The sequence below is a fragment of the Podarcis pityusensis genome, assembly GCF_964106645.2.
Source record: "Podarcis pityusensis genome assembly, chromosome: 3".
NCBI lineage: Eukaryota > Metazoa > Chordata > Lepidosauria > Squamata > Lacertidae > Podarcis > Podarcis pityusensis.
In genome coordinates, this window is record NC_138026.1 from 116,073,889 (window position 1) to 116,101,682 (window position 27,794).

Consider the following 27,794-nt stretch of genomic DNA (forward strand, 5'->3'; position numbering starts at 1 on the left):
GGAGGGGAGACGTGAACCCGGTTCCCCAGATTACGAATCTACCACTCTTAACAACTACACCACACATAGGGTGGACTATTCTTTTCTTGCAAGCTTTCTTCTTCTTTGCAATGGTAATTTCTAGATAGTATTGTGCATGGGTGCATTCAACACTGTTGACCTGCAAAATCAAGTGGTGATATGTGTTCCGTATCTCCAAACATCTAAATAATGTCACTTTAGATAACCACCCAATGAAGTAGATGCACAAACTTTTCAGCAAAGCAATTTCACATCAAAATCGTTTATTGGTTGGTTGATTGTGTCAGTAATGAAATGGATAACTGAAGATATGAATTCCTGGTGGCAAGATTCCTTGGGAGTCCAAGCAAATTGATGTAGAGTACATGAATCAGAGAAGGCTCTAGACACACACACACACCTCGAGATATTCAGGTCTCCATTTGCTTCAAAATATGATTTGACCAAATGGGACAAATTCTTCTAAGCCATAGCGTGGCTGAGTCTCATCTTTGCTGTTTCTTTTACACTATTTTGATCCCAGGTGGTTTGCTGTCTCTTTTATTCTTCATCAAAACCTGCTGATGTCACCCATAATTCTCTTTATTGAGACTTTTCCGACTTCAGCACTGGAGTCCTAATAAACTCTGCTGTTGACTGGTTACACCCACAGCATTCTGGTCACCCTATTAAAGAATATAATGGGTTAGGTGAGGCTGGCCAGGAGGGGAAATTTGACTCATTTTCCATTTAAAGGTATAATGATCCAATCCACACTTTCTGAAGTGATGTAAGAAATGAAACACCACCTTTGCTTGAAATTTTTTGAATTTTCTGATGCAGTTTTTCAGCCAAATATGGTTTACAAAAATGTATGTATTGGAGAAAAGTGTGCATGAATATGCATATTTTAGTGAAAATAGCATGCATATTAGGAGAAACTGCTTGCAAAAATGTATGCTTTAGGCAAAGATGCATATAAAACGTGTTTACTAGAAAAGATTTGCACTAAAATGTTGAAGAATCTGTCTATAACGGCTTCTCTTCATTTCTGGTTTTCCCCATCTTAAATTCAGGTCACCTCATTCCTACATCCATTTGTAATGTCTCCCCCTCTCAATATATGTTCTTATTTTTATTTTGGTATTTGCATTTGTCTGATATACATATTTTTGCAAGCAATTTTTCCTATTGCAATGTAGGAAATCCATGTATCATGGATTCTTTAGTTGAGATTCCTGCATTGCAGGGAATTGGGCTAGAAAATGGTTGAAAATGTATATTGAAGCAAATACTTTGTCACAAAATACACCAGAGATGGGGAACCCTCAGGCCCAGGATCCAAATGCAGCCCTCTAGGAATAATAATCTGTTCCATCATCCTTTGCCTCTGATCATACCCATGTTTGCTTCTGGACTCCATTGGCTAGTAGCCCCTGGAAGTTTGTCCAGAAAGGAAAACAGCCAGCCCTTTGACTAGAACTAGGTTCACCACCATAAACTATCTAAATAAAGTACATTTTATGCTAAAATACACATCGTTGAATGCACTTTGGTGCATTTTTTGAATCAATAAATCCATAATAAAATTCAGAGGAGTGGAAAATCTGGAGAGAAAAAATATCACTATAATTGCATTCCAATCTGTGAGAAGCAAACAAAAACTTTTCACTTAAAAAATGCAAAATGAAGGAAATTATTCTGTGCCATAGTAATCAGAATTAGGAAACAGTACAATCTAGGACTCAGCACTCAGGGCTGATTTCCTTAAGAATGAATAGGTTTGATCTTCTTGCAGTCTATGGGACTCTCAAAAGTCTCCTCCAGCACCATAATTCAAAAGCATCCATTCTCCGGCGATCAGCCTTATTTATGGTCCAGCTCTCACTTGGCTGCATCTTAAAAAGCAGAGACATCACTTTGCCAACAAAGGTCCGTATAGTTAAAGCTATAGTTATGGTTTCCCCAGTAGAGATGTATGGAAGTGATAGATGGACCATAAAGAAGACTGATCATCAAAGAATGGATGCTTTTGAATGATGGTGCTGGAGGAGACTCTTGAGAGTCCCATGGACTGCAAGAAGATCAAACCTATTCATTCTTAAGGAAATCAGCCCTGAGTGCTCACTGGAAGGACAGATCCTGAAGCTGAGGCTCCAATACTTTGGCCACCTCATTGGAAAAGACCCTGGTTTGGGAAGGCTTGAGGGCACAAGGAGAAGGGGACGACAGAGGACGAGATGGTGGGACAGTGTTCTTGAAGCTACTAACATGAGTTTGACCAAACTGCAGGAGGCAGTGGAAGACAGGAGTGCCTGGCGTGCTCTGGTCCATGGGGTCACAAAGAGTCGGGCACGACTAAATGACTAAACAACAATCTAGAAAGAGCCCTGCTGGATAAGTAGACACTTGATAACCTTACCCTCCATGAATTTGTCTATGCCATCTGTGTTGGTGGCCACCACTGCCTCTCCTGGCAATGTACTTAGATGGGAGTTGGAAAGGATAGTTATGAACATTTCTCTGGACTTACCCTGGAGAGATTGGCCTACTTTCCTGGAATGGACTTCACACAGCATGGGCTTCCTCTGCCACATATTCCAAACTGAAAGTGCTTGAGAGGGCAGTACCACATTGAGCAAAAACCTTTACCAAATCCACACAGCCACATATTTGTTACAATGCTGAAGAAAGAAAGAAAGAAAGAAAGAAAGAAAGAAAGAAAGAAAGAAAGAAAGAAAGAAAGAAAATCAGAATGATGGCCTGTGTGAGCTATATTATCCATGAACATATCAAGGGGGAAATAGGCTGTTGAAAATATTCTTGGGCATTAAACTCTTGTTAATAATAATAATAATAATAAATAACAATTTATTATTTATACCCCACCCATCTGGCCGGGTCTCCACAGCCACTCTGGGTGGGTTTCAACAAGATATTCAAAACACAATAAAACATCTATTGACTCATTACGTTGAGCAGAATGTGTATGATAACTGGCCAGACGAAGGGCGTGGCAAATACTCCAAGCAAAAACACCTGAGAATTATAAGCTTCAAGCGTGACAATCATTCAGGAGTGGAGGCCAGAGACATGACTGTAACACTGCCCTTGAACATTCCAAGTACAAAAGTGTAGGGCTCTGCCTAGCCCCGCTTCCTTGGTTCCAGTCCTGAATCAAATTGGGAGTCAGGTTAATGCTTAATTAGGGCTTTTAAAAGCTGCTGGATTATGCAGATTCATGGAGGAAAGGGCTGCCAAAGGCTACTAGCCATAAAGGCTGTGCTCTGCCTGCAAAGTTGGAGGAGGAAGCAATGCTTCTGGTTTCTGGAAATCACTCGAGGGGAGAGTGCTCCTGCAGCAGCATAGGAAGGGGCATGCGGTGGTTGAGGGAGTTATTTTTTAAAAAAACACATAATCTGGCCATTTTGTCACCCCCTCAGTGATGACACCCGGGTCTTCACTGGCTGCTTCCTATGCCACTGGGGTGAAGACACTCCCAGATCACTGTGTCAGGCAGCCCAGTATGGTCTGGGGCAGTTAGTGTCAGGAGCTTGTCTTACACTTGAGTAAGACCCTGGCACAGACACATGCCCGACTGACATGTTCTCTCCCTCCTGGTCAATCATTCAGGAGCTTCATTAGCTTTCTTTAGCCTGGACATCACAGCGACTGATGCCAACAGACACCGGCACACTTAGGGATCCGCAGAGTTTGCACAGCTTGCGTAACAGACCTCAGCAACTCAGCATTTTGGCTAATCTACACACGGAGCACTGCAACATGGCTCCCTCTCTCTCTAGCATCAGACAGCAAAGAGAAAGAACAAAGGACAATAGTCCCACTTCACTGAACACAGTAACACAAACACCCTGTCTCTGTCACTTCCCATTCTGTGGAGTCAGAACATACACCATCATGTGAAAGACAACAACCCCATGACTGCAATCACGGAGCAGGAATTCTAACGGTCAGGGAATCAGGAAGGAAGGCTGCAAGAGTCTGTTTCACCAGCCTGTTCCCTTCAGGGAATGTGCTAGGGAAGCAGATCCCAGGAAGATTGGAATCCCCTTGCAAACCAGCACCCTGCAGGCTCAAACCCTCCACTCACCAGCTCGTGAATGCACTTGCAAAGCAACACTCTGCAGGTTTAGACACATGCGGACATGGGAGGCAATTCGGCCTAGAAAGTATTGCAGGCTGATTGCATCAGCCAGTTGCATCAGCTAGCAAACTCAAGCCTGCAGACTCACTATCTCACACAGCATTCTGTGAATCCCGACAGCGTCTGCCCACCGCCTCAGTCACCCTACAGCTGAGGGGGAGGCGGTGGAGAGGCTCCATGCAGCGTGCCCTGCCTTGGCTCACCCTGTCCCCATGGGCAGTTTACCGCGCCCCCATGAGCAGCTCGTTCCACCCCCGGCTGCAAGGCTTGTGTGCAGGGCACCCAAGCGGCTAGCTATGCCACTGCTTCACTCAATTTGGCTGAAACCCAAATCTGCCCGATTCTCTCCAGACCAAATCTAGGACAGATCCCTATAAAAGGGGAGTGTTTTAAAACTTGGGGGCAGGTGAGATTGGACCGACAATGGCCACAAATGTTATATAGACCCACAAACACCAATCACTCTCCAAATCTTAGAGCCGATTTTTTTCCCTACAGGGGGAAATTAAAGAGTTCAGCTATGTTCAAAAAGGCAATCATCACAGGGAAGCACGACATGGACATAGCTGGAAATATATGGCTGTTAACAAGAATAGTGGCAAGCATTTCCAAACCTGCAAGAATAATATTGAAGAGTTGTCTACCTTGTGCAGCAAACTGCACGTTTGCCGCATGGTGCAGTAGTCCTAGAAAGAAAAGGGCACGTATGCTTGGAGCACAATCCTTTGTCGAGCCAACACATGAGTAGGTCACGTGAGAGGTTTGGATCAAATGGGTTATCTATGCAAGTTGCCAATGCAGAAAGAGAGAGGGAGAGAGGAAAGGAGAAGAAGAAGTTGTTAATGACCATGTAAAAAATAATAATGATGTGGTGATTGTAATTTGGGATTTCATCATTTGGGATTTCGTCCTTACAAAACAGCGCTACATTAATCAATATTTCACACATCAAAGACGACCAGCAATATTCAGTTTCATTCAGGGCTCCATGGTAACTCAGCCCAGCAGGAACCTCAGTTCAAGCAGCCAGACATTTCAGGTGCTGTATGGGCTCCTCCTATCCCTCCCCCCTGCTGACATGCAATATCATATTTTAAGGGGGAATATGCAATGTATCTTAGAATGTATGCATGCAGCACACACCAGGGTTTTGCAACATAGGAGGTTAACAAGGAAGTACCCCCCCCCACCAAACTTCTATATACTTCTGGGCAATTCTTATTGGCTTGCTGGGAGTGGCATGGGCCATATTTTTGGTTTGGCATTTAGTATCCTCATGAGAGGAAGTACATAAGTGTTTGGTGCATTGAGGCATTATTGAGGAGCACTGAGACATTATTGCATTAAAAGCCATTTGTCACAGCCTTATGCACAGTGGGTCGGGGGGGCACATTCTTGTGAATGCTGGATAGCAGTTCCAGGGTTCACATGCTGAGTTCATGTACCCAAAGCTCACTTAGGAAGGAGGAAATAAAATTCTCCCAAACCTTGGCTGGGGAGACTATGGACTTACCTTTCCTGTGCACTGTCCATGCATAATTTGTGCTTTAAGGCTCTACGTCCAAGCACCCTTTCTTTTTTCTTTTCCCCAGTCCAGAACTTTCCCCATGAAAGCTCTTTCTTTACCCCTGAATCAGAGCCAACAGCAATCCACAGAAAACCTGAATTGCCATTTGTTGCACTTCGACTTTAAAGAGCGGGTTTTCGTGGGGGGATCTCCAGAGCAAAAAGATGAAGCACTCGGACACAGAACTTTAATGCATGGATTTGTGCCTGGAACATGCAGGACAAAAAAGTTAATTGTGGCTAAGCCCTAAGACAGCAGCTATTAACATGCCCAGGGGAACGAAAGGTCGTTTCCATATCAGAATAAGACAAAACGCTTTCCAAATTTGGCATGCAGATGCCGTATTTCTTATATTCATAAATATGGCCTTTCAACCGTTACTTTGCATCATGAATCTTCCTTGCAGGTGTGGAGGCAAATGGCAACCTGCTACACCAGTATTGCTAGACAACTGGATTAATTGGCCTTAATACTTTATTGTTGTTGGCACCCGTCTGTCTCAAGAGGCAATGAAATACGCCTCTGGGGGTGAAGACAAACCACTGGAGAATCACAGCGCCTGCTGTGGCTGCAGAGACTGGTAACTTGTAACTGCTGCCTCCCTCTTTTACTTATTTCAGCCATATTAACATTAATAACTACAAAAAGAAACAGAAGCACACACCTTACCTTCAGCAGCCAGATTCATCCATGAAAGAGCAAATATGAGAAGTCGAAAGACTCCCATGGGCCCAACACTCACAGGGCACAGTGGCCACCAATGGCCATCGTCCTGCAAAAAGCAATAATATGCCAAGAAGAAACCGGAAATTGTGAACTGGAGAGAAGTTTGCCTTTAAACGCAAACCGAATAAATTTTCTCCCTCTTCTTTAATTTGGGACCTAATAATAATAATAATAATAATAATAATAATAATAATTTTATTTGTATCCCACCCTCCCCCGCCAAGGCCAGGCTCAGAGCGGCTAACATCATAGAAACAACACAATATGCATAAAAACAGACATCAGTTAACTAAAATACAGTGGTACTTCGGGTTACATACGCTTCAGGTTACAGACTCCGCTAACCCAGAAATATTACCTCAGGTTAAGAACTTTGCTTCAGGATGAGAACAGAACTCGTGCAGCGGCGGTGTGGCGGCAGCAGGAGGCCCCATTAGCTTAAGTGGTGCTTCAGGTTAAGAACAGTTTCAGGTTAAGAATAGACCTCCAGAACGAATTAAGTACTTAATCTGAGGTACCACTGTACATCTTAAAATTAATTCAGACAAGTTAATATCTGGGCAGGTGGCAATTTTCAGGTTGGAATTGAGAGTGGTTAATATTTGACAGGACCAACTATTTCCACTGATCATACAAGGACCTGTGAGTGTGTTGGGGGCCTCCTTCGGGCTTGTTTTATACAAAGGAATGTAAGTCAAACTGCATCCTGCCCAAAGGGGGGGGGGGCACAGAAAGCTGCCTTATACCAGCTCAGACCATTGGTCCTGCTAACTCCATGTTGTCTACACCGACTGGGAGTGACATGCCAGGATTTCAGATGGAGAGCATTTCAAACTAAACCAGGGACTTTCTGTAAGCCAAGCAGACTCTGTCATTGATCTGTGGTCCTTCCCATATGTGTTCTCTCTGATCACCATTAATATTCCCAGGTACCAAAGTTCATCCACCCAGCACCACCACATTCCTCCTTTCCTGGGTGATTCTGCTTCCTGCCTAATGTCACCTGTGAAGATGGAAAGGATGTTTTTTTGCCCCCTTGCTATCTTGCATACTCTTAGGTTGTGCGTCTACGACCTTCTTTCCTTCATTAGTTCCACCGGCCACTGTCAGGAAGCCCAGCTTAGGTAGGCAGCATGGAACGGTGTGTGTGTGTGTGTGTGTGTGTGTGTGTGTGTGCAGTGCTGGATTTACGTATAAGCTAAACAAGCTATAGTTTAGGGCCCCACTCTCTTGGGCCCCCCCAAAAAATTTAAAGGTGGGGAAAACTGGATGTGCATTTCCAAAATATAAGATAAAAAACAGATGAAATAAAACCTACATACAGCAACAGTGTTTTGTGTTGTGTAGGCTCCTATGATGTAAGTAATGGGCCTTGCCTGCTAGCCTGCTCCCTAAAATATCACGGGTTTGCTCCTTTCTATATATAGGGTGCCTTCATTCTGCATAGACTGGTTGCATGGCAACATGTGCAAATGGCTTTAGATACTTATTAGGTCCATAAATGACCATATAGCATATATTCAACACAAAAAACAGTGACAATTTGTTGTTGACAAAGGACAGCTGGACATATAAAGGGCCCCATTATCTTCAGTAACTTAGGGCCTTATCAAACCTAAATTCAGTCGTGTGTGTGTGTGTGTGTGTGTGTGTACGAATAATTGAGGAGGTCTACTTTGAGGTGCAGGTGGGGAGTTGTGTTCCTCACTTGTCTGGCTTAAAATTCAACCCAGATAAGAATTTAGGTGTCACCATCTTCTCCTGGTGATTTGAGTAAATAATTTCTGGTCTCCCCACCCCCAAGACTTGTGTTTCTGAACTAGGAAATCTCAGCAGCATCGCAGCTCACCTCCTGCAGTTCAAGTTCTGAGATGAAAAAAATATCTGAATCAAAAATTTGTACCTATATTGTATTTGTAGAGGTGCCTTTAATAAAAATAAAAATCAAACAAACAAACAAACATTTGACTCTGTTCCAGTAGCTCAGGAATTAAATGGGGTGGGGGTGATGAAGATGGAATGTCTTACGTGAAGACCATTCTCTCTCTCATGCTGCTCTGATGTCACAAAGTAGAATCCTGTTTCTTGGCTACCTGGATGATTTGTCATGCGGACTGAGTGTGGCCTAGCTTGGTGAGAAAATGGATTCCTCTGAATTTGTGATTTGGTTGAATCTGGTGCGCAGCCTTAACTTCTCCCCTCTCCAGTTCTTGTCAGGCAGTGAGGGGGGCAAGTGTTTAAAAGCGCTTCTATTACTTCTCCAGGAATAAGTATGGTGTAAGTGAAAATGATATGAATTGTAGAGTTTTGTATTATTATTTTTAACGCATGCCCATTTCCCCTCATTTTCAGCTTATTTCCAAGGTTTGCTTTCCTTTTGTGGAGTATAAGATGCACTAGTCGTTTATATCATTTATATTTACAGTGGTACCTCGGGTTAAGTACTTAATTCGTTCCAGAGGTCAGTTCTTAACCTGAAACTGTTCTTAACCTGAAGCACCACTTTAACTAATGGGGCCTCCTGCTGCTGCCACGCCACCGGAGCACGATTTCTGTTCTCATCCTGAAGCAAAGTTCTTAACCTGAGGTACTATTTCTGGGTTAGCGGAGAATGTAACCTGAAACGTATGTAACCTGAAGCATATGTAACCCGAGGTACCACTGTACTGTCCTACAAAATGTAATTAACCATTTATCCCCTGTGGTGTTTGTTTTGTTGTTTTCAGAAGTTATGTGCAAAATTAATAAAGAGTATTTAGTTATTATTATTATTTTCTAAAGTACTGCCCATATTTTGACTGATAAATTAGGGTTGCCATATCTCGAAGAGCAAAAAGGAGGACAGCCCAAGCTGCTGCCAGCCTGAGCTGGTGAAAGAGGCATGCAGGTGTGTGGGGCCACTGCCACCTTGCTTGTGCACCTCTTTCCTCGGCTCAAGCCATAGCTGTCAACTTACAGTTTTGAAAATAAGGGACCAGCAGCCTAAAAAATAAGGGATCAGCAGCCAAAATAAGGGATTCTCCAGGCACAGGTATGATCAACTTCTGAGCCCCTCTGAGCCAAAGGCAGAAAGCCCATCCAGCAGCCAAACAAGGCCTCAAGCGGTGGTTCCCACAGCGCAGCAACCTGGCAAAGGGGATGCAGCAAGGAAAACCACCGTCACCTCTCCGCTGGGAAGTGCATCATCAATTGACATCATCAATAAGGGACAGCAGCGGGACACGGCTCTGGGATAAGGGACTTTCCCGCCAAATAAGGGATGATTGACAGCTATGGCTCAGGCTGGCAGCAGCTGAGATGTGCAGAGCAGCCTGCGCCCAAGCCACCCACCCCCAAAACCTGGACATTTCCTCTAAGATGTACAAATCCATGTGGATGGGCATGTTGCCCCTCCTCCAAAAGGAGATGTCCAGGTTTTTCCGAACATATGCCAACCCAATGACAAATGGGGTCGTTCAGGTACGTACAATAAACCACTATCTTGTTTCTTCAGGGTCTTATTTCTGCAACTACTTGAGTTTGCTATTTGTGGAAATGAAGATTCAAAGGATATTTCTGCACCACTCATTTATATAATATGTCATGTAAATCCTTTACACCAGGCATAGCCTGTTAATCAAAGGAGATCTTGCCTGGGAGAGCTAAAACCATCCATGAGAGGACAGAAAAGAGAAGCCAATAGACTTTCATTGTTACTTTTACTGAGAATTCAACCACTGCAATGACTGGGATTGCTATGGTGCTTTTAATCACAGGAACAAAATATTTATATGGCTTTCCAAAATAGTAATCCACAGACCGTTGCTTTTAATGGTTTCGAATATGAATCAGAACTACTTGCTGTGTTCCTTATGGAGCAAAAATTATATACACTGATTTGACCCCACCCCCATTTTTACTGCAGTTAATAAAGATGTTAGTGGTCACACAAACTGCTTTGCCATTGCAATGGGGGGGGGGTGTCCAGGGCCACACAATATCAACCTCAGACTGTGGAAGCAGAGCATTGCATCACACCAAACACTAAACAACCAAACAATAAATAATAGGAGAAATAAATGTTGACATACCAATATAAATCAAGGCATCCATATTTCCTGAGCTGATGTGGTGATATTGTGCATTGATTTCTGAAGCATGGGAAATAAAATCCCGCCAGATGACATAATAGAATTGTGGATCCTTCATCGCCTTGGAAACACACATATGCATGACACATATTTTCTCCCACAATAGGCCAAAGGTCCATATGTTCTTATGTCACAAAAACAAATGTAGATTTTCAAGGTTTCCCATTGCTGGGGCTGTTGAAATCCTAGCTGCAGCAAACATCCATATTGAAAGATTTTCAGAGAGATGAGTTTTCATGTTGTTCATCCTCATATTCTGGAATGACAGTTGTGTGAAAGCCAGACATCTTAAACTGTTGATTTTTTTGTGCATTGGGTAATTCTGAAAGACACATAGTCACCACCTGAGATGTGGAGAAGTGGGTGGTGCAGGACGAACTGAACACAATCTCAGAAGCTTAGATAGGTATGCATACAGAGAAACATAGTGTTCTTTTCTTTGATGTTGCCTGAGAAAAGAATAGGGCTTCACTCGCACTCCTCTCTCCCCATTAAGGCTGGGCAATATCTGATTTTCAGCATCACAATATATCATCAGCTAAACATTGTGGTATATCTATATATCATGATGTCCGAAATAAGGATTAAATTATGTAGAGGCAAACATCTAGGGCTGGGCAATATCTGGTTTTCAACAGTGTGATATATCACCACCTAAACAACAATTTATCACACTGTCTGATATATCATCATATATCACAAAATATCACGATATATCAGGCTGTATGAAATAAGGATGGAGCTATGTAGAGGCATTGCCTGGCTTCATGGTTTCCCCTGCATTGTGATTTTTGCACAATGCACAGAGATACACCATGATTCGTGATATATTGCCAGGTCAAAAATTATGAAAACGATATCACAACATAAACTTCAAACTGGTTTTGTATAATATGTTGATATATCATCCAGCCCTACATACCATCACTTCTTGCTACATGGATTCCAGTGCAGATGGCAACAGGAGCATTGCAGATCTACTTACTGATGAGAAAAGAAGCCTGCTGGATCAGGTTAATGGTCTAGCATTCTGTTCTCATAGTTGACAACAAGATGCATGCAACTCCCAAACAGGACCTTTGTACAACTGTACTCTCCCTTCCTGTGGTTTCCAGTGGAGGGGGTGAATAGGCAAACAGTGTTCCATGGGGGTGCCATTTTGCTGCCCCCACATGCATCCTGCCTGTGGCAGTTCCCTCAGTTTGCTTAATGGAAGGGCTAGCCCCTGAATTGGAAACTGGAAAGAGAGAAAGCATGGAATAGGAATAAATGGGTAATACCCATAGTAGATAGGGACGCGGGTGGCGCTGTGGTCTAAAGCACTGAGCCTTTTGGGCTTGCCGATCAGAAGGTTGGTGGTTTGAATCCCCATGATGGGGTGAGCTCCCGTTGCTCAGTCCCAGCTCCTGCCAACCTAGCAGTTTGAAAGCATGCCAAAAAAGTGCGAGTAGATAAATAGGTACCACTCCGGCGGGAAGGTAAATGGTGTTTCTGTGCGCTGCTCTGATTTTGCCATAAGCAGCTTAGTCATGCTGGCCACATGACCCAGAAAAACTGTCTGTGGACAAATGCCGGCTCCCTCGGTCAGTAAAGCCAGATGAGTGCTGCAATCCCAGAGTCATCTGTGGACTGGACTTATCTGTCAGGGGTCCTTTACCTTTACCATTTTACCTATAGTAGATAGTTGTACAAGCAAGAAGTTTGGTGTCCCAACGCTTGGTATTAGGACAGGCACTTTTTTAACTTGATCTGGAGTTTAGGGATATAGCAGCCTTTGTGCGGGTATGAACTTTTAGGACTTGTCATTTCTTTGATGGGGGTTTGTCTGGGCACCGTAGGACATGTGCAGTCTTGAGCACACTGGAGGAAAAGTGAATATCAATGTGACAAATTCACCTTAAAATTATATCTGCACCACTTCACCTTAATGTTTAATTTCTTCTCTTCCTGTTCCTATACTTCCCATATTTCCTCTTCCTCATTACTTCTAGAATAATGTGCTTACATAATGCCACATCCATTAAACTCATTCTTTCAAAAGTCAGTAAACATCATGTCAATTATACTCTGCAGGAAGTATCATATAGCTGCCCTTGCGTGATTCACATCAGACCCCTTTCCCCCTGCCACTATTCCAATTTCAGCCATTGGTTTGGGTTGATTTAATTTCACCCACTCCCCTTGTTCCTGATATAGATCTTCACTCCTCTCTTCTTCCCTGTCTAGTGGGGTGAAAGGTGCCATTTTGTGGTTTGCCCCAGGTTCCGAAATATATTGTTCCTGAGTGTGTCTAAGGTACAATGAGCTCAGGGCTCTGCAGGAACAGGTTTGTTCCCTTGAGGCCTGGAAAAAATAAGACTCAGAGAAGTTATAGCTGTGTCCCACTCCAACAACCATAGCTCCCTTGCATTCAGGAAGAGTAAGGGTATCTCAGGAAGCAGCACATTTCCTGAGAAGGGACTCATTTTTTGTGGGACAAACAGCTATCCTTTTGTGCCAATGATACTCTCTGTGGGTGGAGGGATCCTGGCTGTGGGTAATCCAGAACATCAATACAGACGGCAGGGTGAATTGACCGCTTGGAGCAAGCATAGTGGATATTGCCTATGGAGTGGCAGCAGTGGTCATGGTACATGTTGGCACAAATGACATGGGGCATGTGGTTGAGAGGTCCCAGAAACCATATTCCCATGTGAGCAAAGTTTACAGCATATGGGACTTTTTAGTTTAGAGACAAAGCAAGTAAGACTTGACATGATAGAAGTTTTTTGAATAAAGATGGCATGGAACAATGAATAGAGAAAAGTCTTTCTCCTTCTCTCATAACACTACAGCTTGTGGATGTACAAGGAAGCCAAATGTTGGACAATTCTGGACAGATTAAAAGCAGTACTTTATCATGCACAACTTATCATGTAGGAGCCTGCTCCTACAGGGGTGATGGCCACCAACTTGGATGACTTTAAAAGATGATTAGAGAAACCCATGGAGGAGAGGACTATTGAAGGCTACTTGCCATAATGGCTATGCTCTGCCTCCACAGTTAAGGTAAAGGGATCCCTGACCATTAGGTCCAGTCGTGACCTACACTGGGGTTGCAGCGCTCATCTCGCTTTACTGGCTGAGGGAGCCGGCGTACAGCTTCCGGGTCATGCGCCAGCATGACTAAGTTGCTTCTGGTGAACCAGAGCAGGGCACGGAAACACCGTTTACCTTCCCACTGGAGCGGTACCTATTTATCCACTTGAACTTTGATGTGCTTTCGAACTGCTAGTTTGGCAGGAGCTGGGACCGAGCAATGGGAGCTCACCCCGTCGCGGGGATTCGAACCGCTGACCTTCTGATCGGCAAGTCCTAGGCTCTGTGGTTTAACCCACAGCGCCACCCGAGTCCCTGCCTCCACAGTTAAGAGGCAGCAATACTTCTGAAGTATCAATTGCTAGAAACTGCAGGATAGGTCTCATGCTCGAATCCTGCTTGTGAGTTTCCCACAAGGATCTGGCTGCCCATGAACAGGGTGCTGCACTTGGCCTGGTCCAACAGGCTCTTCTTATGTTCTAAGAACATAAGCAGAACAATGCTGAATATGGTCAAGAGTCTATTTGCTTCAACATTCTATTTTCAGAGCTAGTCATTCAAAGTTTTCTGGGAAGTCCATAAGCAAGACATGGTTTCAATGTCTTCATTGCTTGAACCCTGCCCCGAGCAACCAAGCTTCAGAGGACTACTGTGTCTGAAAACAGAGGCTCAGTTTCAGAACCAGCTTCCATAGAGACCATATTGTCGTCTGGTTCCTTATAGCATTGCATTCAAACCCCTTCAAGGAATTCTGTTCTTGCTGTTCACTGACAGGCAGATGTGCAAGGGCTAGCTGAAGTTGGCAGGTAAAATTCAAAGGTGCTTAGTGTGTTTCAACAGTGATGGGGAATCTGTTCCCACCCTCCAAGATGTTGAATTCCAAATCCCATCAACATCAGCCAACATGGCCCATGGCTAGAGATGATGGACCAACTTGTCTTACAATAATCAGTTCTGCATGTATTAAAATCTCTTTCTTGTTTGGAATGAGTTTCAGTTGTTTCATCCTCATCTGATCCATTCCTGCCTCCCCCTCAGAGCTTCCATCACCAATTCACCTGGCTTGGTTGCAACAGAAAAACAGAGTCCGCCCCATTTTGCAGAACTCAAAGGAAAACAGCCATGAAGTTCTTTGGGCTTTTGTTTGCTGCTCTTTTATTGATATCTTGGGCTTCTCCAGGTAAGATATTATGGGTGTCAAGCTGTTCTAAGCAAAATGAAGCTCTGGGTCCCAAGCTAGTTAGGACTTTGAGAGTTAAAGGCAACATCTGATAGTTGCCCAAGTGAGACCCTTCTCTGTTGTAGCCCCTAAATTGTGGAATTCCCATCCAACAGAAGTGCATCTGGCATCTTCACTCTACCACCTACCAAGAGGTGTAAAGGATGCAACCCTTTACACCTCTTGACACCTGAGATGTGTGTTTTCAGGGCCCACTTTATTCCTATGACTGTGATGTGTTTGTAACTGGATTTCAAATTGCTTTAACCCACCTTGGAACCTACTGGTGAAGGGTGGGCTATCATCACCATCTTCATCACACAGGAGTACTGATAAAATTTGGTTCACAGTAACTATGATTAAGCTAACTTTTTACAAAATAATATACCTTAACAGATTTGTGGAAAAAATGGATTTATTTGGGTAACATTTTGGAACAGTAAGTTCAATGATGATGCTATTGTGCTGCTTTCAACCTGCTGTAACACTGAGTATTTCTTTATTTCCTTGTGCTTCTATCTTTTACCATTTCATTGATTAACAAATAACATTTAAAACAATAAAGGAGTTATGCAACAAGGGAAATAGAAGTCAATAACCTATTCAAACATTCAAAAAACATGAGGGGTAGGGGGTCAAAGCATGTAAAGTGTGTTGGGTAAGGATGTACAAACCTTTCCATTTCATTTTGGTTTCTCATTCTTCCATAATCTTAAATTCATTTCTCCATAGTTCTGAATTCCATGAACTTCCCTGTAATATAATGTATTTTAGTGTGCAGTTTTACCAATGTATGCATACATTACCATGCTATTATTTTATTTTACCCAAGTCAACCCAGGGTAAATCAAAACCAACCAACCAGCCAAACATACAAACAAACCCACAAAGAAGGATTAAAAATGGGGGGGGGTAGAGAAACACCTTAGAAACATCACACCCACTTCTAAAAGGCCACAGGTAGTTAAATGCCATAGACCTGGTTAACAGAGGAAAGTTTTTGTCTGGCATGTAAAGATATATAATGATGGCACCAGCCAAGCCCCCCTGGAGAGAGCATTCCATGAATGGGAAGCCACCACAGAAAATGCCATTCTTGTGTTGCCACGCTCCAGACTTCTAGTGGAGGAAGCTCATGAAGAAGGGCCTAAGAGGGTTATCAGAGGGTCTGGGTAGGTTCATATGAGAGAGACAGTCCTTGAGGTATTGTAGTCCTGAGCCATTTAAGCACTTTGAATTGGGCCTGGAAATCAATTTGCAGGCAGTGCTGTTGGGTCAGATTTGGAGTAACATGCTCAAACCATTTTGTCCCAGTGTGCAACCTGGCCACTGAATTCTGCACCAGCTGATGCTCCAGAACCATCTCCAGAGGCAGTTCCATGTGTAACGTGTTGCAGTAAAGAGGTTACCAGAGCATAGACAACAGTAGTTAGGCTATCCCTGCCCAGATGGGGCATAGCTGAGCCACCAACTGAAGCTAATAGAAGGCACTCTGCAATCCGACCCTCAAGTAACAGCAGTGGATCTAGAAGTATCCCCAAGCTGCGTACCCGCTCCTTCAAAGGAAGTGTAACCCCATCAAGAGCAAGCGATCTCCCACTAACAGTTCCTCAGTCTGATCTGGATTGAGCTTTTCAGTTCATTGGTATCCATTACCAAGGCTGGTTGAAACCACACTACATATTTAAGAGAAGTATGACTCTTGAAGGATGGCTTTTTTTTGTTTCTGCATTGTTTCAGAAACTGCAGCTTAGGTAGTTTCACAATTTTCTCCCCCGATTCTCAATGGCTGCTGCTGCTGCTGATTTTATACCCTGTCCACTTGGCTGGATTGCCCTATCCCCACCCAATGAACCCTCATAGCTCCACCTCTGACCCTCCTGTCTTGAGCAGGAATGTCTGAAGAGGGGGTCTGCATGTGTTAAGCTGAAGCCACTCAGAAACCTTCCTGCAATTTGAAACTGCGCAATTGAGATTCACATCCAAAGGGAGGTCTCCTAGTGCACCCAGCAGAACACACAGATAGCCCCACTTCAGACCTTGCACCCATCACATGAAGGTCTGAGTTTTTATCAGCCACCACAGATTGTAGCGTCACTCATCTTTCAATACACGCAAACACACACACACACACACACACACACACACACACACAAACACACTTAATCCAATGCCTGAATAATAGGGTCAGATGCTCATGAGGAAGTTAGTTCTCAATGTATTGTATGCTAGCCATAAAGGTTGACTCTTCCCTTTCTTCCTCTCATTTTGCAGTGGCCTCTAAAGTTTATGGTTCCCATGACTGCATAAGCATTAATAAGGGTAAATGTTTTCGATGGGACAAGTGCTTACCCTTTTATGACATGCTTGGAAAATGTGACAGTTTGAAGATATGCTGTAAAAGGTGAGATAGGATGCCTCAGGGTCATCTACAATTCTATGGCTCCATAAGATCCTGAACGTCCTATGCCCCACCCTCAGGACTGGCCAATGTAGCTGCAGCCAGCTCTCATCCCACACTACCACCTGAATTAGATGGTGGAGGAGGGGGGCAACTTCCAGTCCCTGCAGCTGCTGCGGCAGCCATGTCCTAGCAGATCTGCAGAATGCTCAGGTGGAGGGCATTCAACCAGCTGAAAGTAACAGCAGCACCCCCATCCGCTGCACCCTGAAATTCACATTGACATCACTATCGCCTGCAGCCACCCTGCCAGCTCCCCAACACTATCACAGAGCCAGCAGTTAGGTGATGGTTATGTCCTGCCTGAAGCACTTGACCTTGTGGTTTCTGTTGGCTACACGAGCTGACAATCCTGCCAGCATCTGAGGGAGGGGCTGAACAGGGCAGAGGTCTTGGGCATGCCAGTGGAGGCACCCTTGCTCTCCCCATTGCCATCAGGCCCTGGCAGGGAGAATGGGTATCCCCAACAGGAACAGCAACTGTGCCTGACCACCCAGCCTTGCCACTTCTCACAGGAGAGCGACATCCCACATCCCTCTGCTGCAACTGGCACCAGAGATTGGAGGGCTTGGGGTGGTGAGAGTTGTTCCACAAGGGCAGAGGACAATGGCTATGCATGTTTCCTGGCTGGCACAGCCCTGGCTGCTTCTGATGGGGTTGCCTTCTGCTTGGTGGTTGGCATTCTCTTCTCGGCTGGCCACCACTGCTGCTCTGAATACGGGGTCTGCTGGAGAGGAGCTGCAGAAAGGGAGAAGAAAGGGAGTGGAGATGGACAGAACATGGAATGTAGCCCTGTTGTTGTTGTTGTTGTTGTTGTTGTTGTTGTTTAGTCGTTTAGTCGTGTCTGACTCTTCGTGACCCCATGGACCAGAGCAGGCCAGGCACTCCTTTCTTCCACTGCCTCCCGCAGTTTGGTCAAACTCATGCTGGTAGCTTCGAGAACACTGTCCAACCATCTCGTCCTCTGTCATCCCCTTCTCCTTGTGCCCTCCATCTTTCCCAACATCAGGGTCTTTTCTAGAGAGTCTTCTCTTCTCATGAGGTGGTCTTATGCCCCACCAATGCTAAGCCTCCCTCTTCAGCTGGTTGAGGTGAAGAGGTACTAGAGGGATCAGAACAGGCTGGGTAGATATTACCCAAGCAGCTTCCTTAAGGAGCGGGACATGCTACTTTTCTTAGCAGAGTGTCACCTATAATCACACCCAAGGACATGTTATCTGGATCCCGTGGCGTTAGGACTTAGTAATGACTCACCTTTAAGTAAAACTCTTTCTGTTGCTGGGTACAGATTATAATGCATCACACAAAATTGCCATATTTGTTAAAAAGGTTACGGAGAAGTGAAAGCTATTGACTGCACCTGAAGATTCCACAGGTGAAAATGAATTCATTGGCTGCTTTCATGGGGGAATGTTTATAAACAGGGTTTTTGTGATAATGTATTTTGCATGCATGAATTTGTGTATGTGTTCGGCCTGGTTGGCTAAAAGGCAATCAACTGTTTCCCATTTCAGGAAGGAAGAACACGTCAAATCTCATTCTGATGGGACCACCAGGTGAGACTGTGCCCAGTTACTAAGTATTGGGCCATGCCGACTGATTTCTATTGTGACTTTTGCATTAGACCACCTTCTTTGCCTGTTCAGTTTATGCCAGGTTCCCAGGGCACATGGTTTAGGAGCCAGAATAAGCCCCCTTTCCCTCCTTTCTCAACCCCACATCAAAGTGGCTCATCTCCCAACCTATTTGTGCAGCAACAGCTAAGAGCATGCGCAGAGGTGGGAGCATACACCTCTGTGTAATGCAGCCTCTTCCGCTGCGTGAACCCTCTGGCAACTAACCTAGCCTTGTACTGTGGTTCTCCAGATTCTGTGGGTTTAAGGCGATAAACCCACCTGCTACTCACAGCCTGTTTGCTAGCTGGCAACGTTGTGAGGGAGAACACACCTAGAGACTCCATTGAGCTCATCTCCTTCTGCATTGCCTCATGTCATTTGCTGGCTTCTTCCTGAGGCAGCTTCTGTACATCCTTAAAGTTTCAGGTTCACACCTAGCCACACCAACCCACACACTTGTGGCTTCAAACTTGTCAGGTGGCTTACCCTTAGTGGTTCTAGCTGATCTCAGCGTAAACTCTGGTACCCCCTCTGACCCACTAGGGCCAGCCAGACTACCCCCAGTGTTAGAGAACTCCCCCTCTGACCTGCTGTATCTTTTGAACCTCACAGCTGGACCTGCGGGCGCGGCCGGCTCACTCTTTGGCTCAGACTTGACAGTGGACTGTGGAGGGCTTCTAGGCCACCCCCTTGGAGGGGTTTTGGGCCGCTACTGCTCTGGGCTCTGTTGCTCTGGACTCTGTTCCTCAGCAACAGGTTCAGTTCCCTCCTCTTCCTCCTCATCTGAGTCAAGAAACTGTTCTGAAAGAACATCTGGGTTACCATGTATGCGTGTCCACCCACTTTGCTCACAAAATTCAGCACTGCTGCTCACTAGCAGCCGGGACTGATTGTCATCAGGATATGTGAACCACCATGCTTTGAACCCAGGTTCATATCCGACAAAGATCATCTTCCTGGACCTTGGTCCACCCTTTCTGCATTTGGCCTTTGGGATGAGGACCCAAGCCTCACAGCCAAAAACACGTAATAAATGCACTTTGGGCTTCTTACCATGCAGCAGAAAATAGGGCGTGTCCCCTACAGCTGAATTAAACACGTGATTCTTCACAAAAGCCGCAGATTTCCAACATTCAGCCCAAAAGTGTTGTGGGAGTCCTGCGTCAAACAGCATGGCAGCCACGGCCTCTTGTAGTGTTCTGTTCTTGCGTTCAGCAACACCATTCTGTTGAGGACTGTGTGGTGCTGTCAGCCTGTGACTGATTCCCTTCTGGCGGAAGAAACTCTGCAGTGCAGACCCAGTAAACTCCGCCCCTCTATCGCTCTGAAAGCTACCCAATTTGGCAGAAAATTGCAACTCTACCACTGTGATCCAATCCTTAATCAATGCAGTGGCTTCCCCTTTGTGTTTTATCGAAAAAACCCAAGAGTTCCTCGAAAAATCATCCAAGAGAAGCAAAATGTATTTAGACCCACCCAGAGATGCTACTGGCATAGGCCCACACAAATCTGCATGGACCAGCTCAAAAGGCTTGCTTGTCTCTCTGCTCGACCTGGGATATGAGCATGTTTTCACTTTGGATTGCTTACAGGCTCTGCAATCCAGAAACTTATCACATCCCTTTAATTTCCACCCATCTGCACACTCTGGGGCCTTCTTGACATAGGACCAACTCGAATGAACGAGTCTGCAGTGCCATAGATGGGAACAGCCATCATGTGGTGGGATGTTTGCGCACTGCACCTGTGTTACCTCAGGGGGGTCATCACCAGCAACAGGCATCTCAACCACGAACAGCCAATTCTTGCACTCAACACTGAAAAGCTGCTTCCCATCCCTGGAAGAATAACACATGTTATTTGCAAACTGAACACAGAAACCACCAGCTACTAGAGCAGACATGGATAAAAGGCAGTTGGCTATTTCTGGAACCACAAAAGCCTGAACATCATGATCTAGGAACGAACAATAAAGGGTCCCAGACTGAGTCAGTGGCCTTCTGCTTCCATCTGCCAGTGACACATATCTTCCACTATGCACAGTCTTGCAGTTCCAAAGAAGTCCAGCTGAGGGCACTAAAGTGTGCGTGGCTCCAGTGTCAACAACAAAGGAGAGACTGGATTCCTGTTTGGGTTTCACAACAGCCATAAAAGCTGCTAGATGAAACAATGTTGTTGACTCCTTGCGCTCAACCCAGTTGAAACTTTTGGCATTCTTCCCATGCTTTGCAGAGGTCTTAATCTGGTTGCTCCGGGAGACAGCCTTGGGCCCTTCCTGCTGCGCCTCTGCAGGACAGTCTCTCACGAGATGGCCACTACTTCCACACTGAAAACATCTTTTGGAGACAAAGGCTTTTACGGAGCTCTCACAGCTTCTCCCTGCACCCCCACTCCTGGGTGCACAGTTTCCAGAGGAACAGCCTGCGACTGCTTTCCTCTCAGCTCTCTACCTCTGTTCCTGTCCATCACAAAGATGTGTTGAAGCATAAAAACAGCTTCCAGAAACATGGCTTTCAGCCCCCACTGGGCTCACGGCCCCCTCTCGGTCTTTGGCTCCCACTGTGGCTACACACACCTTCTGCAGTGCCTGCCAAGTGACCCGGGCCTCCTTGATCTCCTCAAGGTTTGGCAACAGCCAAGCGTCCACGCTTGCTCTCAGCATGCTCAGGACACTCTGATCCCTTTCCAGAGCTGCAGCCACTTCTGCCTCAGAAACTGTCTCACTAGCCTGAGGTGGTGGCGTTTGCATGCAATTCCAGAGCTGTTCTCCCAACAGCCAGTACTTCATCCTTACGGACCACTCCTCCCAATTGGGACCAGTCAGCCTTTCAAAAGGCAAGGTGAAAGCCTCTGGAGCCTGAGCCATTTTTCCTGGGGCTATAGCTTACTCACGCTTCTGCTGGCCGGTGCTCAAAGATGCTTCCTTCAGCTCCGCTTCACCAGCGAAATCTTGACTGCCTCAGCGTCTGGCAGGACTTCAAAGCTGTACTTGGACGTAACATTCATTTCTCACACTTAGCAGCAAAATGAACGGCCCATAACCTGTGAACTTTACTGCCTGTCCGGCACACTTCCGCGGTGCAATGAATCTGCTTCCAGGCAGCTGCAGAGCTGAGCAGCGGTTGCTTCCGTATGAGAAGAAGGAAAAAAGGGTCAACTCACTGTTCTTTCTTAACAGCGTTTATTTACAGCAAGCAAAACAACAAACAGTTCCATCGGAACTCGGACACATGCTGTGTGTGTCTCTCTCTCTCCACCAAAATCGAAAGTGCTTTTTACACAGACACAGACAAAGAACAACGCAGCTTCCACTTCCTGGGAAGCTCCTCCCCAGATGTAGGACATTCAGGAGGTTTAACCGTTAAACACCACACTCCACAGTTTATAAACAGGGTTTTTGTGATAATGTATTCTGCATGCATGAATTTGTGTATGTGTTCGGCCTGGTTGGCTAAAAGGCAATCAACTGTTTCCCATTTCAGGAAGAAAGAACACGTCAAATCTCATTCTGATGGGGCCACCAGGTGAGACTGTGCCCAGTTGCTAAGTATTGGGCCATGCCGACTGATTTCTATTGTGACTTTTGCATTAAACTACCCTCTTTGCCTGTTCAGTTTATGCCAGGTTCCCAGGGCACATGGTTTAGGAGCCAGAATAAGCCCCCTTTCCCTCCTTTCTCAACCCCACCATGCCCTTGGAATGCCCATTTTCAGGGTTTACACTGACATAAGATCGAACAAGCTCAGCTTTGTTGGCTGAGACACTGCAGGGTTACGGAAGATACTGCAATGTGTCTTTGGCAGATCTGTGGATGGGGACTAGTTGGGAACCCCCCAACAAAACCAGAGATCTGCTGGACCTTCTCAGCCCTGTGGATCTCCCTTCAGGAATACAGAGTGAGATAACAAAACTACTGTGTTCCAAAAACAACACAACCATAAGTCCAAGGATGATCCAATTGAACACAAATGTCAAAATTTGTTGTCAAAGAAATCTATAAAACAGGGGTCAGCAAACTTTTTCAGCAGGTGGCTGGTCCACTGTCCCTCAGACCTTGTGGGGGGCCGGACTATATTTTGGAGGGGAAAAACCCACACAAACGAATTTCTATGCCCAACAAATAACCCAGAGCTGCATTTTAAATAAAAGCACACATTCTGCTCATGTCAAAACACCAGGCAGGCCCCACAAATCACCCAGAGATTCATTTTAAATAAAAGGACACGTTCTACTTATGTAAAAACACGCTGATTCCCAGACTGTTCGTGGGTCGGATTGAGAAGGAGACTGGGCTAGATCCAGCCCCCACGCCTTAGTTTGCCTACCCATGCTATAAAACATGGGATGAGAACAATTCTGTAGGACAGGGATCTGCATACATGCAATCTGAGAACCAAAAGTAAATATTAAAAGTTATATCATGAGCTGAAAGGAGTTGCCTTATCCTTTGATCCGAAGCCCAACAACTATTTCTCTCTTCCTTTTTTGTACCCATTAAGTCACATCTACCTAAGAGCCAGCCTCCTTCCTTAGTCCCCTCCTTGGCCACCACAAAGAATGACCTTTGCCACTATATAACACCTGTGCTCAGGGATCTGCACTTTTTGCCAATTTGCTACTGGACCAAGTTCAAGGTGTTACTATTAGCATATAAAGTCCTTAACAACTTGGGACCAGTTTACCTACAAAATTGTCTTACCCCACATGTGCCCACTCAACCATTCCAATCAGCAGAACTGACACTACTAAGTTGTCTTGTAATACCTGCATTCTGTATTTGTAAGAACTCGATTGGTTACTTCCTACCCTTTGGAACTCCCTGTCTATTGAAGCAGGTGTCTTCATTGTACACTTTTTGGCACCTGTTAAAACATTCCAAGGGATGCAGGTGGTGCTGTGGGTTAAACCACAGAGCCTTGCTGGCCACAGGCTTGCTGATCAGAAGGTTGGCAGTTTGAATCCCCATGACGGGGTGAGCTCCCATTACTCACTCCCTGCTTCTGCCAACCTAGGAGTTCGAAATCACGTCAAAGTGCAAGTAGATAAATAGGTACCGCTCTGGCAGGAAGGTAAACGGTGCTCCAGTTCATCAGAAGCGGCTTAGTCATGCTGGCCACATAACCCGGAAGCTGTACGCCAGCTCCCTCAGCCAATAAAGCGAGCGCCACAACCCCAGAGTCATCCACGACTGGACTTGATGGTCAGGGGTCCCTTTACCTTTACCTTTTTAAAACATTCCAATTTAGACTAACCGACCCAGATGCTTAGAAAGTTGAGATGATTTTAATATGTTTAATATGTTTTAGTCTTTTAACTTTTGTATGTTTTAAAGTAGGGTTGTGATTTCCCCCCTTTGAGTTGTTTTTTTTTTTTTTTTACAATTGACCAATGTATAAATTTAATGAAATAAATAAAAAATAAAATATTTTTTTCCATGGCTGACGATTTTCTTGGCTACTATTCACCTTGTGTCCACTAGCAGCAAGGTTCAATGTTGTGGCCCCTTGAAAACTGACTTTATTACCTTCTGAGATAAGTCGTGTTCCAAGCACCTGCTCTTTCAGAGACATGCAGGTCTTTTTCATTTACCCAAGCCTTAGAATCATAGAATCATAGAGTTGGAAGAGACCACAAGGGCCATCGAGTCCAACCCCCTGCCAAGCAGGAAACACCATCAGAGCACTCCTGACATATGGTTGTCAAGCCTCTGCTTAAAGACCTCCAAAGAAGGAGACTCCACCACACTCCTTGGCAGCAAATTCCACTGTCGAACAGCTCTTACTGTCAGGAAGTTCTTCCTAATGTTTAGGTGGAATCTTCTTTCTTGTAGTTTGGATCCATTGCTCCGTGTCCGCTTCTCTGGAGCAGCAGAAAACAACCTTTCTCCCTCCTCTATATGACATCCTTTTATATATTTGAACATGGCTATCATATCACCCCTTAACCTCCTCTTCTCCAGGCTAAACATGCCCAGCTCCCTTAGCCCTTCCTCATAAGGCATCGTTTCCAGGCCTTTGACCATTTTGGTTGCCCTCCTCTGGACACGTTCCAGTTTGTCAGTGTCCTTCTTGCACTGTGGTGCCCAGAACTGGACACAGTACTCCAGGTGAGGTCTGACCAGAGCAGAATACAGTGGCACTATTACTTCCCTTGATCTAGATGCTATACTCCTATTGATGCAGCCCAGAATTGCATTGGCTTTTTTAGCTGCCGTGTCACATTGTTGGCTCATGTCAAGTTTGTGGTCAACCAAGACTCCTAGATCCTTTTCACATGTACTGCTCTCAAGCCAGGTGTCCCCCATCTTGTATTTGTGCCTCTCATTTTTTTTGCCCAAGTGCAATACTTTACATTTCTCCCTGTTAAAATTCATCTTGTTTGTTTTGGCCCAGTTCTCTAATCTGTCAAGATCGTTTTGAACTGTGATCCTGACCTCTGTGGTGTTAGCCACACACACACACACCACCAGTTTGGTGTCATCTGCAAATTTGATCAGGATGCCCTTGAGTCCATCATCCAAGTCGTTGATAAAGATGTTAAATAAGACTGGGCCCAAGACAGAACCCTGTGGCACCCCACTAGTCACTCTTCTCCAGGATGAAGAGGAACCATTGATGAGCACCCTTTGGGTTTGGTCAGTCAGCCAGTTACAAATCCACTGAGTGGTAGCATAGTCAAGACCACATTTTACCAGCTTCTTTACAAGAATATTATGAGGCACCTTGTCAAATGCCTTGCTGAAATCAAGGTAGGCTACATCCACTGCGTTCCCTTCATCTACCAGGCTTGTAATTCTGTCAAAAAACGAGATCAGGTTAGTCTGGCATGACTTATTTTTCAGAAATCCATGCTGACTATTGGTGATCACAGCATTCCTTTCTAGGTGCTCACAGACTGTTTGCTTAATGATCTTCTCCAGAATCTTCCCTGGTATTGATGTCAGACTGACTGGGCGATAATTATTTTTGTCCTCTCTTTTCCCCTTTTTGAAAATAGGGATCTTTAACCACTGTACATTGATCATCATCTAGTGTCGTGATGTTATATTAAAAGTATGGGTTTTCATTTGTTTGTTTTCTGTAGAAAGTTCTGATATTTTGTAATCTGAACATTTTAAAATAGTAAATGAGAATGACAATAATAAGCCACCATTCCATTTTTGCCTATATTCCCCTATCTGTTTTTTTGCAGAAAACACACTGTTTCCGTCAGAATTCAGCACAGCAGCTCTCATCACATGTGAGTAGGCGTGGGGAAGGAATCTGGCAAGCTGTGACTCCACATTAGCATGCCTGATCCAATGTACCCAGACCAGAGCTGGATTTTTTTCTGGGATCTGAACATTGCCCTGTTCCTATTCTCTTGTGGATCCCCATATGACTCTGGGTGGCTTCCAACAAAATATCAAAATACAGTAATGCATCAAACATTAAAAGCTTCCCCAGGATTTCAGATGTCTTCTAAAAGTCTGGTAGTTGTTGTTCTTTTTCGCATCTGGGCGGGCGGGCGCCACTACCGAGAAGGCCCTCTGCCTGGTTCCCTGTAACTTGGCTTCTCGCAGTGAGAGAACTGCCAGAAGGCCCTTGGCACTGGACCTCAGTGTCCAGGTAGAATGATGGAGGTGGAGTCACTCCTTCAGTGGTCTAAACCACCGAGCCTCTTGGGCTTGCCAATCAGAAGGTCGGCGGTTCGAATCCCCGCAATGGGGGGAACTCCCATTGCTTGGTCCCAGCTCCTGCCAACCTAGCAGTTCGAAAGCATGCCAGTACAAGTAGATAAATAGGTACTGCTGTGGCAGGAAGGTAAATGGCATTTCCGTTTGGTGCTCTAGTTTCGGTGTTCTGTTGCACCAGAAGCGGCTTAGTCATGCTGGCCACATGACCCGGAAAAACTGTCTGTGGACCAACACCAGCTCCCTCGGCCTGTAAAGCGAGATGAGTGCTGGAACCCCAGAGTCCTCTGCAACTGGACTTAACTATCAAGGGTCCTTTACCTTTACCTTTTAAGGGATGCCTGAGTCCTTTCTTTTTAAAATAATCTCTTCATAGCAGCCAGCTAGTGAGCAGAGCTCTGTTGATGCACAATTGAAACAGATGAAGCCAGTCCCACAGAAAGTGACACATCTTTCAGAAGCTCTCCTTGGAAGTTTTATATGTCACACATGCATTTTATGCACTGCTTTTTTCTAAAAAAAATGTTTAGGGGTACTCTCATTTTCCTACTCATATTGAATGAGGCCAAACTTAGATTCACAAAATGTTTAGGGGTCTGCGTACCCCTGAGTCCCCCCAGAAAAAACCACTGATTTTATGTATTTCATGTACAATTCTCCTTATCAAGATCTGCCACTCCCAAGTGGACTTGCTACTAGGGACAGATGGATCTATCGATTTCGGTCTTCTCAGTTTCTCTTAAAAAACAAAATCAAAATTACATTCATTACTCCATATTTCTGCAGAATTTTGCCATAACAAATTCCCATGAATATTCACCAACATTTTAGTGCAAATTTCTCCAGAAAAAGACATTTTTGTTTACAGTTTTGACTAATATGCACATTTTTGCAAGCCATTTCCCCTGATGTAATGATCTATGCCCAGATTTTTGAGGAGCTATATGGATTTGCCCTTAAAAATCCACAGAGAAATAGGATAGAATGAACTTTAGTCCCATACTTATGTGGATCTCAATATCATTTCTCCCTTATTTCTTTTTACAGGGGTGGATTGTAAGCAAAGCTCAGATTCATATCAAGAATGAAATAATCAAAGAGTCCTGGTTCACCTTCCTGATTTTTTTCTTTGTTCAAAATAAATTGTAGTTATAAAAAGA

The 27,794-nt window shown here is 44.8% G+C and overlaps 1 protein-coding gene and 1 long non-coding RNA gene across 13 annotated transcripts; one reads left to right on the forward strand and one right to left on the reverse strand.

Annotated features, from left to right (window-relative positions):
- Positions 1–252: 252 nt before the first annotated feature.
- LOC308474688 lies at positions 253–12,035 on the reverse strand. Of its 7 annotated transcripts, none has more exons than XR_013984839.1 (6): positions 11,574–12,035; positions 10,529–10,910; positions 6,402–6,614; positions 4,810–4,945; positions 2,534–2,684; positions 253–686 (listed from the first exon to the last, which is right to left on the reverse strand). It is a non-coding gene; the product is annotated as an uncharacterized lncRNA (long non-coding RNA). The 7 variants fall into 7 exon arrangements; XR_013984840.1 differs by having other exon boundaries at positions 10,529–10,844; positions 11,511–12,029; XR_013984841.1 differs by having other exon boundaries at positions 6,402–6,504; positions 11,574–12,026.
- Positions 8,598–27,794, forward strand: LOC308474665 (uncharacterized protein). 6 transcript variants are annotated; one of them, XM_081001245.1, is made up of 7 exons: positions 8,598–8,735; positions 14,658–14,846; positions 17,160–17,289; positions 18,861–18,902; positions 22,445–22,486; positions 26,154–26,201; positions 27,682–27,794. In XM_081001245.1, the coding sequence occupies exons 2-7, from the start codon at positions 14,789–14,791 to the stop codon at positions 27,692–27,694; spliced, it is 333 nt and encodes a 110-aa protein (XP_080857371.1). In that variant the 5' UTR covers positions 8,598–8,735; positions 14,658–14,788; the 3' UTR covers positions 27,695–27,794. The 6 variants fall into 6 exon arrangements, with proteins under 6 accessions (XP_080857371.1, XP_080857373.1, XP_080857372.1 ...); XM_081001247.1 differs by having other exon boundaries at positions 14,705–14,846; XM_081001246.1 differs by having other exon boundaries at positions 8,599–8,735; positions 14,664–14,846.